Source organism: Nannobrachium achirus (assembly GCF_963921795.1).
Source record: "Nannobrachium achirus genome assembly, chromosome: 18".
Classification (NCBI taxonomy): domain Eukaryota; kingdom Metazoa; phylum Chordata; class Actinopteri; order Myctophiformes; family Myctophidae; genus Nannobrachium; species Nannobrachium achirus.
In genome coordinates, this window is record NC_137825.1 from 6,009,166 (window position 1) to 6,025,708 (window position 16,543).

Sequence of the window (16,543 nt, forward strand, 5' to 3'; positions counted from 1 at the left end):
ATTGACATAACGTGAGGTTGATTGCCAGACCCATGAAATGGGTAGGCCTACATAAGCAAATGTCGGTCCGGGTTTTCTATATAAAGGGTATATATGATGATGACATGATGATGACATGCCTACAAAAGGCATGATGTCATAAATGATGATGACAGACAGGGGGTCTGGCACAACCAGGTTGACCTGGTCTAGTTTTTTTATTCACGCGCTCCGAAATTCACCCCGATATTCGGCCCGAAAAACGCAGCAGTGTGCAACCAGCTTAAAGTTGTACTATGTAACTTTTTTTATAAAACAAATCTTAAAATTCTCCTAACTATTAAATCACAAAAGTTTTAGAAGATCCGCGCCGTGAATTTCAGCCTGTAAAGCCTTCTCTATATGTAAACTGAGATCCTTGCCGTGGACCGGATCTCGCGCCAAAATTGCGTCATCACACTACCGGCCAATCACAGCGAGGGTTATACAACTGCCGGCCAATCACAGCGCATCTTGAAGTGGGGTCGCTATGGCAGCCATATTTGTTGTCGCCCGTTTGTACCATCCCTTCTCTAGGTAATTTCGCCTACCAGGCAGGGTGAAGGAGTCCGTATCTCTGGAATTACTGAACGCACAGGAACAAGGGACCCCTTAAAAGATAGATCTCAGCGAGGTGGAGGCAGACGCGGGGGTCTGAAGGTACGAAAAACGGACGAAAGACGCGGACGCGACCGCGGTTTGCTATAGGGCTAATGACCACTAGTTGGGCAACTTACACAGTATGGCTTTAAATATGTGATTTGATATTGACTTTTCAATCTCCTGTGACTTCCTCTCAGGACCTGAAGAGGGTGCTGTCGTTCCCACCGTACCCCGGGGACTACCTGCACCCCGTGGTGTACGCCTGCACGGCCGTCATGCTGCTGTGTCTGCTGGTGTCCATCCTGACCTACGTACTGCACCACAGGTAGGAAGCACAACCACACCCAGGGTGAAAAGAGCAGTGCTGATGATGATGATAGACCCACATGTCACATCATTTATATTGTCTAGTCAGAAAAGGGACATGCGGATGGATACGTAATCAGCATTTGATACACTTGTCCATTATGCATGGACATACACACATACTGACAACAGAGTCACGTGGATGGCAATGTAACAGTCTTTTATTGGGGGAACATAAAGCAGGGTAGGGGGGAAATCATCAACATAAATTCCACCCGGATTGGGGTATTTTCCATTTAAGGTTTCCCCACGCAAAGCCCTATAATACCTAGGGAAGAGAGTATGACACCACAATTAGTTATCTACAGTTGCATGTGTGTATCCAATGGAATCAAGACTGTAAAAGGACTTATTGGGATGTTCCTGTTGGACAGAATGCTTTTAGCCGTACCGGTGCTGTGCTGCATCTTTTTTAAATGTGTCTACTGTACTTGTGTGTAAATTCATTGTGACTAATACAATAATCAATCAATCGCTTACCACCAGAGCCTGCATCCATTCACCAAGGGAGCAAGTTGTCATCTGAGCAGAGGTTCAGCTAACATTCATAGGGTTGGGCTGATCAGAGCAGGGCTGTCACCACTCTGACAATCAGAGCCCAGGAGTCATCATATCAGCTTGAGTGACAATGTAAACAAGCACATGATGCTTCCCTTCCAATACTTGCCCCAGTGCCCTGCAGTCTCTGGTGCTGGAACCTCTCCTCTGTCCTTCCCTCTGCTGGCCTTGGTGGAGACGCCAGTTGCACTCCACAATACACACAAGCCAAAAATCACACCCAGTGTGAATGAGTGGTGCAGGCGGCTGAACAGCACTGCTCGGTGTTGCCATGCTACAGACACACCTCGTGCTGACATGGGTCAGATGTTGGAGCGCTGTGCACCGCTCAGTAAGATACAACCTTACTTACTTACCGATTCCCCCATGCAGGGATCTGTGATCTGTGACTGTCTGAGCGTACAGATGTCACCGACACACAAATGGACCCACAGGAGTCCATTTGGAGGTTCACATACGGGTTCAAAATGGAACCCTTACGGGTCTGTATCGACTCTGAAAATGTACAAATGCAACCAAATGGACCCAAGCAGGGATCTGTGACTGTCTGATGCAATCGAGTTATCAGTGGTTCTCAACCTGTGGGTCGGGACCCCCAGGAGGGTCCCCACATGATTTGGGGACCCTCAATCGATGACATGATGACGGGATGACAGTGAAGTGCCAATTAAAGGACTTTTAAGAACTGTTATACCTTAAAACAAAATAAAACCAAGATGCAATTACTGCATCAAAAGTAATGAACAAACAATACTACAAAAAACTGGTCAAACATTGGCCAAATTGCCAAATAATAGCCTGAAGGAAAGAGGCAAACATTATAAAAGTAGCCGTTCAAATATCATTATTTTGGGGGGGGGACTTCAATAGTCTAGAAGATAGATCTCACCACATGCAGTCCAGGCCATTATCATGCTAGACGGACATTCCTTGAGAATATGAAAAGGTTAGGTGAGAATAAAGTAACACTGGGTGAAAACGGGTGATAGTTCCGTGAGTATAGGCAGGCGGCCGGCGAAAATATCCGAACATTGGGAGAGAACAGCCTGATGTTCGGAGAAAACAGGCACACGTTCGGCGAAGACAGACGGGCGCTCGGCGATAACAGATGGATATTGGGCGAAAACAAGCGGACCTTCGGCGAAAACAGGCGGAGGTTTGGCGAAAGCAGGCGGACTTTAGGTGACAAGAGGCGGATGTTGGGCGAGAGCATTCGGACACTCGGCGAAAAGAGGCGAACTATCGGCGAAACCGCACGGGCCGTCAGTGAAAATTGTCGAAGGTGAGGCAAAGATTGTCGAAGATTCGTCGAAAACTGGCGGCGGTTCTGCGAAAACAGACAGACATTCAGCGGATGTGAAGGATCGTCAAGCTTCCGACCTGCCGTGCTGCGAAGCATTGTGAGCTTGTAGATCTGATATCTTCCCTACAATGGAGAATTCCTGGATTAACTCATTAAAGGGAAACACAGCCAATTTCTAACCTACATGTGTTGTGATGTGAGGAGATCTTATATATAGTGTGAGGAAAAAATTACCCTATGTCGTAGAGTACAGTGTGCAGCCAATGGCGCCAAACGATGATGTATGACATCATAGGGTGGACACTTCCAAATTTGATGGTGAAATGCACAGAAGACATTAAAGGTAGACTACGTGATACTTGTTGGTTAAAAGAGAAGGGAAAATCACACCCAGTGTGAAGTGAGTGGTGCCTTTGAGAATACATGATGTCATTGTTGTGATGTCATAGTTTGCTTTGCGGGACATACGGATGGAAATACTTGCACACTCTGCTGGTGCACCAGTAGGCCATACATGGCCACGAGTGCACAAGTTGCAAGTTGGCACCTCGAAAGAGAGCAGTCTAGTTTATCCTGTATCCTTTATGAGTTCTCTCTCCTGATTGGATGGGCTTGGTGTCCAGTCCTGACAATATCCCCACATATGAAGGCCCCTGATGTCATGAATACGATGACACGGTACTGATGTCATAGACTGGCCTAAAATAATGTATGGATGTATGGATGAATGAACGAACGAACGGACGGACGGACGGACGGACGGACGGACGGACGGACGGACGGGCGGACGGACGGACAAACAAACAAACAAACAAACAAACAAACAAATGCATGAATGCATGCATCAATCAATCAATCAATCAATCAATCAATCAATCAATCAATCAATCAGCTGTAAGTAGGGATGGAGCTTGTTCATTTTTATTGTTAATGAGCACCTTATCGATCCTGCTTATTGAGCCGGGCTTTTATCGAGCCCACTATTGAGTGTTTTCTAATATTGTGTGGAAAGATATGAGATGACAAATTCAGAACTTGTTTGTGGCTGACCACCATCTATGAAGATGACAATTGACAAAAGTAACAAATGTCATTTCGAACGACCATCATTTTGACTGTAGGGTTAGCGACTCACTCCACAGAGGTTATGGTTAGGGTGAGGGTTAGAGTCGGGTGTCTTAAAGATGACATGTAGTAACAGTGATACGCTCCCTATCGAGCTACCCTTGTTTAGGGCTCCACCCCTAGCTGTATGTGAAGTTGCGTGTTGTGTTGTTTCCAGAGTGATTCATGTGAAGTTGTGTTGTTGTGTTGTTTCCAGAGTGATTCATGTGAAGTTGTGTTGTTGTGTTGTTTCCAGGGTGATCCGCATCAACCGGGACGGCTGGCACACCCTGGTCAACTTCCTGTTCCACATGGGAGTGACGTTCAGCGCCTTCGCCGCCGGCATCAACCAGATCACCTACCCTGCTCTGTGTTCACTGGTACGTAACATACCAACCACATCATCTATCCTGTTCTCTGGTACGTAACATACCAACCACATCATCTATCCTGTTCTCTGGTACGTAACATACCAACCACATCATCTATCCTGTTCTCTGGTACGTAACATACCAACCACATCATCTATCCTGTTCTCTGGTACGTAACATACCAACCACATCATCTATCCTGTTCTCTGGTACGTAACATACCAACCAGATCACCTACCCTGCTCTGTGTTCACTGGTACGTAACATACCAACCAGATCACCTACCCTGCTCTGTGTTCACTGGTACGTAACATACCAACCAGATCACCTACCCTGCTCTGTGCTCACTGGTACGTAACATACCAACCAGATCACCTACCCTGCTCTGTGTTCACTGGTACGTAACATACCAACCAGATCACCTACCCTGCTCTGTGTTCACTGGTACGTAACATACCAACCAGATCACCTACCCTGCTCTGTGCTCACTGGTACGTAACATACCAACCAGATCACCTATCCTGCTCTGTGCTCACTGGTACGTAACATACCAACCAGATCACCTACCCTGCTCTGTGCTCACTGGTACGTAACATACCAACCAGATCACCTATCCTGCTCTGTGCTCACTGGTACGTAACATACCAACCAGATCACCTATCCTGCTCTGTGCTCACTGGTACGTAACATACCAACCAGATCACCTACCCTGCTCTGTGCTCACTGGTACGTAACATACCAACCACATCATCTATCCTGTTCTCTGGTACGTAACATACCAACCACATCATCTATCCTGTTCTCTGGTACGTAACATACCAACCACATCATCTATCCTGTTCTCTGGTACGTAACATACCAACCACATCATCTATCCTGTTCTCTGGTACGTAACATACCAACCACATCATCTATCCTGTTCTCTGGTACGTAACATACCAACCACATCATCTATCCTGTTCTCTGGTACGTAACATACCAACCAGATCACCTACCCTGCTCTGTGTTCACTGGTACGTAACATACCAACCAGATCACCTACCCTGCTCTGTGCTCACTGGTACGTAACATACCAACCAGATCACCTACCCTGCTCTGTGTTCACTGGTACGTAACATACCAACCAGATCACCTACCCTGCTCTGTGTTCACTGGTACGTAACATACCAACCAGATCACCTACCCTGCTCTGTGCTCACTGGTACGTAACATACCAACCAGATCACCTATCCTGCTCTGTGCTCACTGGTACGTAACATACCAACCAGATCACCTACCCTGCTCTGTGCTCACTGGTACGTAACATACCAACCAGATCACCTATCCTGCTCTGTGCTCACTGGTACGTAACATACCAACCAGATCACCTATCCTGCTCTGTGCTCACTGGTACGTAACATACCAACCAGATCACCTACCCTGCTCTGTGCTCACTGGTACGTAACATACCAACCACATCATCTATCCTGTTCTCTGGTACGTAACATACCAACCACATCATCTATCCTGTTCTCTGGTACGTAACATACCAACCACATCATCTATCCTGTTCTCTGGTACGTAACATACCAACCACATCATCTATCCTGTTCTCTGGTACGTAACATACCAACCACATCATCTATCCTGTTCTCTGGTACGTAACATACCAACCACATCATCTATCCTGTTCTCTGGTACGTAACATACCAACCACATCATCTATCCTGTTCTCTGGTACGTAACATACCAACCACATCATCTATCCTGTTCTCTGGTACGTAACATACCAACCACATCATCTATCCTGTTCTCTGGTACGTAACAAACCAACCACATCATCTATCCTGTTCTCTGGTACGTAACATACCAACCACATCATCTATCCTGCCCTGTGTTCACTGGTATGTACGTTATCAACTACTGGTATGTCCCTATAGCAGGGGTTTTCAAACGTATATTACAACTAGTCCTGTGCCCGGGGGTGTGCACAGTATATGAGGGATTGAATGTCGGAGTCTCAGAAGTAATGTTGGAGAACCCAGACTGGTGCCTGTTGGGCAGAACAGTCACCATTGACGTCCAGTTGTGCAATACCGGAAGCATAAAATAATAATAGGCAATAATGCGTACCCGTTCTGAATGGCTTAAAGGTAATACACCATGAAATTTCACTTTTCCTATTTTAAAACCTTTTTTTGGTGTCCCACTAGCACCTTCTATCCTCACAAAGTCCCATTTCTGACCGTTGTGTCTTTCCCTGGTTTTGAGAAGGCGAAGGTTAAAAGTATCCCACGGGTTCTCAAAACAGGCTATCCAGATTTGCTGCCGTCGATGACGTCATCGATGGCCGTTTTTGAAGATTTTCTTTTTTTTTCTTTTTCAATTTTTTTTTTTTTTCTGTGACTCACCAGAGTCAGGCCAAAGGTGGTACTGCAGCTGAAAATGCTCTGAGAGCCATTCAAAAATGAGAGAGGCTCTCTATTCAGGAGTGGTAATTTAGCCTCAAACCTTTTGAAAAAAATGTTTTTGGGACATAAACAATATGACAAATATTTTTTAAATGCATGGTGTATCACCTTTAAGAACGTTCTGGGCTTGGTATCCAAGAAGGCAAAGGGGTGACGGCTTGGGACAGATTCGTCAAGTGACGTGAAAGGGACCACCGTCAAGTCATGCGTCTCCCCTTTGGTCCAAGACTGTTGTCATGCGGTGTTACGATGCTGACATGCGGTGTCTCCATGTCAGGTTGCAGTGATCATCCACTATGCATCGTTGTCCACCATGCTGTGGCTGCTGTTGACCGCCAGGAACGTCTGTAAGGACGCGTCCCGCCCTCCCTCTCAGGCCAAGAGCGCTGTACTCAGGTAAGAGCTAAACTGTTTATGTCATCTTCTCTTCTCTTCTCTTCTCTTCTCTTCTCTTCTCTTCTCGAGTCACAATGTCCAAAACTTTTCAGAACTAAAATTCAAAAGTAGCAAAAATAGCAGATCTACCAGCTCAAAACACGTCAGGATGTGACACGCTTTGAGCTTGTAGATCTGCAATTTTTGCATCTTTTGTGTGACACTGTAGTTTGTGTGACGAAGAGGACATTAATTTACTGCCCGTTTTGGTCCTCTCTGCCAGGCCCGAGGAACCAGAGAATTTAACACACTTTAATTGATATAAAACAATCCAAAATCAGATCGCCGATCGGGCTGCTCATGCAGCATTTCCCAGTTTATTTCCTGATTAGGCTGGTAACCCAGAACCGGAAGAAGCCGTTTGTAGTTCGGCTGCGGTTCTTTCATTTGTTTACGTTCTAAGCACTGCTGAGGCTAGCTGGAGAACGGTGAATCCAATTCACATGCGTTTTCTTCACGAACGGCACACGCGCGATCCGTGCATGATCGTGCACGATGGACACGCATGTGCGAACATTAAAATGTAAGAAAAGTCTGGCAGTCAACTATATTGATTTATGGCAGAGACAATAAAAAAATTATTATATGTTGAAAAATTGATATATTTCTTTCTGACAGCTACAAAATACAAAACATCCATACACCATCCATTAAAACACATACATGGAGTACTAGATGCATTGTGAAAGGCTTGTTACATGGATTTATGAAGACGTTTAATGGTTGCATGAACAGTACGAGCAGCTGACCATGAACTGTGCATGCAGCCGTTCAATGGGAGCCACAGTAACTCCTATACCTAAGCCTTATTATCAGACTGAAGCTGCGAGGCAGTCCTCTCAGAGAGTGGTCCGGGTCGTGTAACGTCAGAGGTCCAACTCTGTGCCTTGATATCGATTTTGTGCAACAAAGAAATAACCACCTACAAAATAATGGACGAGGCCTCGTAGCATTCCTCTCATCCTCTTCTTTCCAGGTTCTAATTATGTTCAGTAATGTTCATTCATCTCATAGTCGAGTTTTTGTTGCGACCGGCAGTCTGTCAGTCAGTCTGTCCGTCACGTCACACTTTTCCACTACTCATATCTCCACCACCGTTGCCCCTATCCATGCCAAACGTGGCACACACACTCCTTGGCTGCCAAACCCCAACCCCCTCATTTCTCACATGCCCCTCTTCTAGCGCCACCATAGGGCCGATTCTTGCAAAACTAATTTTTTGACTCTTACAGATTTTGCCCTAAAATCACACAAAGCGGTACACAGTATGTCTATACAGTCATGTCATCAACATGGATCTGTCAAATTTAGCGCCACCATCATGCCGACTTTTAAAAACAATTGTTTGGACACTGCTCCTACAGATTTTGGCCTAAAATCACACAAAGCGGTACACAGTATCTCTAAAGTCATGTCATCAACATGGATCTGTCCCATTTCCCATATCCCCTCCTGATTGCCTACAATAAGTACCATTGCCTTCTAAAGTTTGTGTATGCAACCTGACGGTCGCTTATCTCCCAATTTGGGAGTCTTACTGGTTTACACAGGTTCTAATTATAATCAGAAGCAATGGTCATTCCTCTCATTGCTGTGTCTTTACACATATTATTTGTGTTCACTAATGGAGTTCCTCTCATGTCTTTACACAGGTTCTATGTGTTCAGTAATGGCGTTCCGCTCATCGCTGTTGCCGTGACGGCAGGGTTCGGTCTGGATAATTATGGAAGCAGGGACGAGGCTCTTTAGTGAGTATCTGTTGGTTAATGACCTAACCATACTGTTCACACCTATATAAACCCAAACATGTTGGTTAATGATCTATATGTTAGTTAGGCGAACTTAGGCCACAGATCACTCCACAATAAAGGTGGAATCAGAATGCAGAGATGGAACACAGGTATCAAGGAACAAACCAGACTTTTAAAACTTGGCAAATACAAAACAAAGGTACACCGCACAGGGCGAGAAAGGAATATCCCTGTTGCCCCAAATGACGCCCCTGCCACCTTTCTCTCGCTCTCTCAGTTGCTGGATGGCGTGGCAGCCCAGCCTGGCGGCGTTCTACGGCCCCGTGGCGTTCGTGGTGCTGGTGATGTGCGTCTACTTCCTGTGCACCTTCGTGCAGCTCCGGCGCCACCCCGAGCGCAAGTACGAGGTGCGCGTGGTGGTCGCCGGCAGCGGCAAAAAGGACAGCAAAGAGGAGCGCAGCATGCACTGCCACGGCGAGCCCCCAGGGGGCGCCACCACCACCACCACCACCACGGTGCTGGCCAACGAGCACTCGTTCCGCGCCCAGCTGCGCGCCACGGCGGTCACCCTGATGCTGTTCCTGGCCACCTGGGCGCTGGGCGCGCTGGCCGTCACCATGGGACACTTCCTGGACATGGTGTTCAGCTGCCTGTACGGAGCCTTCTGCGTCACGCTGGGCCTCTTCCTGCTCATCCAGCACTGCGCCAAGAGAGACGACGTGTGGACGCGCTGGTGGTCCTGCTGCTCCTCCTCCGACAAGGAGGAGCGAGGGGTGGGTGATATGGTAGCCTGATTTCAGACTCTGCGCTGAGCTTGAGTCTGACAGTGTCCCATTGACAAGAGATTTCAAAGGGGAGGGGATTTGAAATTTGAAATTCCCAATCACAAGAGATCTGGTGGGAGGGGTTGTGTTTGACTTACGTGTACACAAAAACATTCCCCCCCTCCCCCTCCCCTCTATGACAGGCATCAAACAGGTCGTTGTCTTTGATGCTAACGAGGTGTGCAAAACCCCCTTTGAAGTTCGAAGGGAGGAATTAAGAGCCTTTGGCTGAGCTCCCGCTCCATCCACTGTTGATTTTCAAAAGTTAGACCCACCCCCTCCTCCGAGGCTCTGACTCTCATTGGCTTGGTTCTGCCTAAACTAGAGAAACGTTAACGTCATATGACAACACCAGACCAAGAGAACCAGTCCGCTCAGAGAGTGGGCGGGTCTATGGGCTGGAGCCAGGCAAGTGATAAGGCACCCTGGGCAAGATATGACTTCCGGTTGGTTCTAGCGGAAGTGGCGGAAGTGCTGCGTTTAACAGAAGTTACATCATGTGTTGCAGTCTTGTTTACATTCCCCAGCGAAACAAACACAAATAGACTGTCGCTCTTAACTCGCTCTTAAAGGTGATACACCATGCATTTAAAAAGTATTTATGTCATATTGTTTATGTCCCAAAAACGTTTTTCAAAAGGTTTGAGGCTAAATTACCACTCCTGAATAGAGAGCCTCTCTCATTTTTGAATGGCTCTCAGAGCATTTCAGCTGCAGTACCACCTTTGGCCTGAACTGCGCCACCCCCCCAAAATCTTTTTGAAAACATTTTTTTTTGAAAAAAGTTTTTTTTTTTATGACGTCACAATCGGCAGATGACGTCACAATCGGCAGCAAATCTGGATAGCCTGTTTTGAGAACCCGTGGGATACTTTTAACCTTCACCTTCTCAAAACCAGAGAAAGACACAACGGTCTGAAATGGGACTTTGTGAGGATAGAAGGTGCTAGTGGGACCCCAAAAAAAGGTTTTAAAATAGGAAAAGTGGATTTTCATGGTGTATCACCTTTAATAGATGTAACGTTGTCCGAATTGATGTTTTTGTTTGTATATTGTTTATTGCGAGCGTAACCGACGGAGCAGGAGAAGTAGAACAGAAGTTTTTTTTTTTAGTGGGGAATACGTTTGCAGGAACACTGCACTGTGAAAAAAGACAACTTCCTGGAAAATTCAGCCTCACCTCCTAGAACGGTCTCTGCTTCATATCTTGACCAGGCTTTTCTCTTCACAGATGAGTAAGCCTGGCCACCCGAGGCTAGCGATATGGTGATAAATATCGCTGAGACGATACAATGTCTCCACGATATGCCTTTTCAGAGATATCGTGTATATATATTGTGATACAATGAGGGAGCCTTATAAAAAATACTGTTGAAATGTCAATACAGAGATTCATTGCAGAATCCATTTAAACCTGCATTTTGGTCTAAATCAGTAGTCACTTTAAACTTTAAAATGGCAATGTCTCCCCTTAACTCTTACAGTATACAAATGAAACCGAATGGACCCGTAAGGGTCCATTCGGTTTCATTTGTACACTGTCAGAGAGACATACTTGTAGGATCCCTGGACCCCACTTTGAGGACCACTGGTCTAAATGGTTTGTTAAGCTGGTTGCACACTCCACTGCGTGTTTTCGTTGCGTTTTGGTAATCCGAAATCCTCGAAAGCATTTTTCAGGCCAAGGAGAGAGAGAGCAAAGGACCCAGTGGTGAAGGTTGCGAAAATCAACCCTGGTCCGAAAATAAATACGAAACGGTCGGCAGTGTGCAAACGTGATTGACATAACGTGAGGTTGATTTTTTTATTCACACGCTCCGAAATTCACTCAGATATTCGGCCCGAAAAACGCAGCAGTGTGCAAAGACTTCTTTTCCTTTTAGTTTGTGTTACCTTGTAGGTGGCTGTACAGTTAAGTAACTTGAATAAAACAACCATAAAAAACAACATGAAAAAGTAATCGTGATAAGTTAATGTATCGTGATACAGCTTGGAAAGAATATCGTGATATTGTATTTTTTTCCATAACGCCCGCCCCTAGGAGGAGCGTGGCGGCCCACCGCGGCCGGTGCAGTCCCAGCCTCAGCCTCCGCCTCAGCATCATCGCTACCTGGACTCTCCCTGCTCGGGCAAGCAGCCTCTGCTGTCCCCCCAGCTGCCCCACGGCCACCACCACAACCACAACAACCACCACGCGTCCTCCTCCTCCATCAAGACGCCCCCGGGGCTGCCCCCTCTGCTGCCCCCTCTGCCCCCGCTCCCCCCGCGGCCCATCAGCCCTGCCGGGTAAGGGCTGTCACAATTATTACATAATCGTCTAATCGTGATTATTTGACATTATCGCAATTATTTTGTCATGATCGTCATAATCGTGAATGTTGAAAAATTTCCGAAATAGTGGAAATAGCCGAGCTTGTAGATCGGCTATTTCCACTATCAAAGTTATTTTTTAAGTAGTAAGTTGTCAAATATGTCAGTAATTTCTTTGTATGTTTAGGTTATGTGTCGTATCTACCATGTACAACTTCAAAGCCTAAAAGCCAAACAGAAATGTAATTATCAACGACAAAAGCACAATTAAATCGCTAATCGCCAAATTATTTGAGTGACAATTAATCGTCATGTATAAAATGTCATATCGTGACAGCCCTACTGCCGGGCCGTACTGCGTGTCCCGCGCCGCCTCGCCGCGCCCGCAGTCCCTCCACGACGAGCTGCCGCCGCCCCGGCTGCCCCAGCAGATGCTGCCCCTCCAGAGCTGCCTGAAGGACCGCAGCAAGTCGCGCTCCTTCAACCGGCCGCGGCCCTCGCTGCGAGACCTCCACGGACACGTCACCTCCACCAGCATGGACGGATACGGCAGCGGCGGCTACGGCTACGGATACGGCTCCTCCCACCTGGACAGCCCCCACAGGTTATGGGAATTGGCTTTCAAAATAGTCAATGCAACTCTGCCCTCAATTCACCCTCTGTTAGCCTTTTGGTTGGTCCCTGTCTGACCAACCAGCAGGCTCTATCTGCCTTGTTCCGCCCTGGTTCCGCCTTTTTTATGTTGAATTTGCTGAAACATAATCTTTGGAGAAATAAAAACATTTAAAAACATGCTGAGTCACTATACTGCCACTGAGCTGCTCCATTTTACTGAAACCAAGAAATTGAACACACAGAATAACAATACGAAGCAACTGAATTAAAATGGTAGTGGATGGAGTGTCCCACTGAGTGTCCCACCAAGACGCAGCAACCAATGGGTGTGAAGAGGGGCGGGACTTGACAAAGGGTGAATCCCCTCAATAGAGGGTATGCACGTGACATCATCATCATACTTGGATGTTATGCGGGAACGCCTACTGAGTGGCAAACAACTACCTTCTGGCCTTGACAGCCCATACATCCAAACAGAGAAGTCTATCTGATTGCTTTGATTAAACGTTGTTAAGCAACGTTAAACTCACTTTGCCACTCAATTCGTCACTCGATTAGCCATTCACTTCATGCATGCGTATTGCGTATACCCTCTATACTTGCATATCTGACTAAACACTTCCAAAAAGTTAGCGACAGCCACAGCCACAACACCAGAGGGAGAGCACACAATGATCTGATAACACAAACCCTTAAGACAAATATGGGTAAATTGTAGAAGGAATTCCAAGTCTTTTCCCTTAAAACATGTACACGTAGCTCACTGACCTCCTTCAAAAACTGCCCTGAAAATTCACCTTTCAGGAGGCCAGAGGAGGTAGTTATCACTTCTCCCATAGACAGGCCAGAAGTGAGCACCTTACCTTACCCCTACCCCCTTTTTCCCCCCCTACTCTATACATATAGTGTTTTATTATTGTGATGATATTTGAATGTTTTTTGTTGCTATTTTTTATGTCCATGAATTGAATACCAATGACCTCCAACGTAAACAAGATCTCACAGGGCTTATTTGGAGTGTTCCTTTTAGGCAGGGTGTTTAACTGTACTTGTACTGAACTATACATTTCTATTGTATTGACTAAACTTGTGCTGTTCTCCTTTTTTGTCTAATTGAAATCGAATCAACCAATCAACCAACCAATCCAACAGCCTGCGCGGCGGCCTAGCGGACGTGGTCTCCTCCTCCTCGGCGTGCCACAGCCCGCAGCCGCCGGACGGGGGTTACGACGTGCCGCCGTGGATGATGTCGTCGCGGGCGCACCTGGCGTGCCCCAGCCCTCTGCCCGACAAGCACGGCGGCACGCTGCGGCGCCAGAGCTCCTGCCACAGCGCCGTGGACCCCGCGGGCTCCTGCCAGGACCTGCTGGCACGCAGCGCGCACGCCGACGCCATCTCCTGCCACAGCGCGCACTTCCCGCTGCAGCCCCCCTCGCAGGGGGAGGGACACACCTGCGAGCGCCGTCTGGCGTACGGCACCCCGAAGACCGAGCCACCGCCGCCGCCGCAGATCATCACCACCATAAGCCGACGGGAAATATCTGAGCCGTTCGTGGCACAGCGTCACCACCTCGTAAATACCAACTATTTTGTATTCTTTTTTTTCTGATATTTTTGCATAGCGATGTGTTCTATTTTTCTGTCATTGAATGTTTATAGGAATTGAGTACAAAAGGACCCCGATTTAAACTAGAACTGTACTCTGTCGGGGTGCCAACTTGGGCTTTGTGAACAAGCAGGCCTTTTATGGCCTGCTTGTGCACCAGCAGAGTGCGCCATGAGGTGCGCTCACCACTGGCATCACCAGGAATGCTGGTCACTCATTGGCTGTTAATGATGACGTTGCCAGAAATGCTGGTTACGCAGCCGAACGTAGTACTTGCACGCTCTGCTGGTGCAAGTAATAATCCATTGAGCTTTCTTGTGGTTCAAATCCTTTCAGTTGACCTTGTATCAGTGAACTGTACTTTTTCCTTGCAAACTATCTAATGAAGTGTTCAATCAATCGTTCAATCAAGGTCCCCGAGGCGTACGGCTGCAGCTCCAACATCGGAGACGAGGGAGAAGACGATGACGACAACAACATGCTGTGTCCGGATGAGGAGCAGGGCGTGGCTTATCCCAGGTGTACTCTGCCACGCCCCCTAGAGGAGGAGCAAGGCATGGCCTATCCCAGGTGTACTCTGCCACGCCCCCTAGAGGAGGAGCAGGGCGTGGCCTACCCCAGCCGCACCCTGCCCCGCCCGCGCCCCGCCCTGAGCCGGCGCAGCACCATCAGCCGGAACGGCAGCCTGCAGGAGGACTTCCTGTACGGCTCCGACGCCGAGGGGAACGTGCGGACCGGGCCGTGGAGGAACGAAACCGCTGTGTGAACGAAGGCCCCAACAAACGGATTCCTTTCGCCGCCGCTCCCGGTCGGCGCGTCGGCTTGCGCGACGAGTTGGGACAGGATTTTATATATGCACACGCCTGCGGCCATATTGGAAATAAATTGGGAATCCTCCTTACTTCCTTTCTTCAGGTGTTACCGCTAAATGGTAAATGGTAAGTGGTGCATTTATATAGCGCATTTATCCAAGGTGCTTTAAAGAGATGCATTACATTCACCCATTTACTCACACATTCATACACCGATGGCGGAGGGAACCATGCAAGGCACCAACCTGCTCACCGGGAGCAACTAGGGGTTCACTTCAGAGTCTTGCTCAAGGACTCTTCCACACTAACTCTGGGAGGAGCCCGGGATCGGACTGGGAACCCTTCGGGAGCCCTCCGTGTTCTAATGACGGTTTCTCTACCCCTGAGCCACTGCCGCCCCATAGTGAAGGCTCTGTTCCATTCAGGTTGAACAGAGTCAAGGCGCTGATGTTGTCCGCACGTTGGCTCACTAAGGAAATACTCTGCTACACCAGTGGGTCTCGAAGTGTGGTCCAGGGACCCTCACGGTTCCTTGAGGGGGGCGGGGTGCCTTACGGGAGTGTAATTTACTTCCAATATGGCCAGGGACGTGCTGGGCCCCTGATTCAGCCCGGGAAAAAGAGTTGGAGTGGCCCTCATTGCGCGCTCTCTATAGCGCTGCTGCTACTCAAATATTTGCCATTTCAGATCATGACAAGTGACAAGCCAGTGGGCCAATTATTGTACATGAGTTATATTTCGTCGTTGTCGCGTGGAAACCTTGTATGTCCAAAACCGTTTGTTTTGTATTTATCATTTTAAAAATTATTTAAACTAGTGAAAACAGCAGATCTACAAGCACACAACGCCTCGCACTGCGAGGCGTTGTGTGCTTGTAGATCTGCTGTTTTCACTTCTTTTGTGCGACAGCCTTGCATGATGAAGTAGGGCTTTGCATTGCGAAAAAATTTATAAATTTGAAACTTGGACATACGAGGTTTCTGCCCGATAGTGACGATTTACTTTGTTGGCCGCCCAGCCCCCAAAATTGAACGAAGGCCGACATTTTATTTTTAATTTTTTCTTAATGGCCGAATGAACCGGCCGTTCGGGAGTTGTCCCGCTTTTCCCAATGGCCAGCACGTCCCTGAATATGGCTGCTGTGCATAGAGCCGGTTTGACGCGACGAAACCGCCCTGCATCAGACGCTGCCGGCGCCGGCGGCATCCGGTCCTCTGGCGTCACGCGCCGCAGACGGGGAACGCAGTGATTCAGGATTCCGAGCCTTATCGGTTTTACGCAACTCCAACGCTACTGAGCCGGCGGAAACGGACTCTGCATGGAACCTCAGAACTCAAATCCACTCCTGACTTTCACGCCTGCCTTGTTCCAACCACTTAAACCCTCTTTTCCAAGTGAGACGGACCTGAACTGCAAC

General features: G+C 47.7%; 1 protein-coding gene across 1 annotated transcript; it reads left to right on the top strand.

Annotated features, from left to right (window-relative positions):
- Window positions 1-824: 824 nt before the first annotated feature.
- Window positions 825-15,080, top strand: adgra1a (adhesion G protein-coupled receptor A1a; the record flags this gene model as incomplete). Its single annotated transcript, XM_080747004.1, has 9 exons — window positions 825-946; window positions 4,209-4,332; window positions 7,051-7,169; window positions 8,861-8,956; window positions 9,237-9,732; window positions 11,825-12,069; window positions 12,431-12,697; window positions 13,861-14,281; window positions 14,727-15,080. Exons 1-9 carry the CDS (start codon window positions 897-899, stop codon window positions 15,078-15,080), a joined length of 2,172 nt encoding a protein of 723 aa, XP_080603130.1. The 5' UTR covers window positions 825-896.
- Window positions 15,081-16,543: the final 1,463 nt, after the last annotated feature.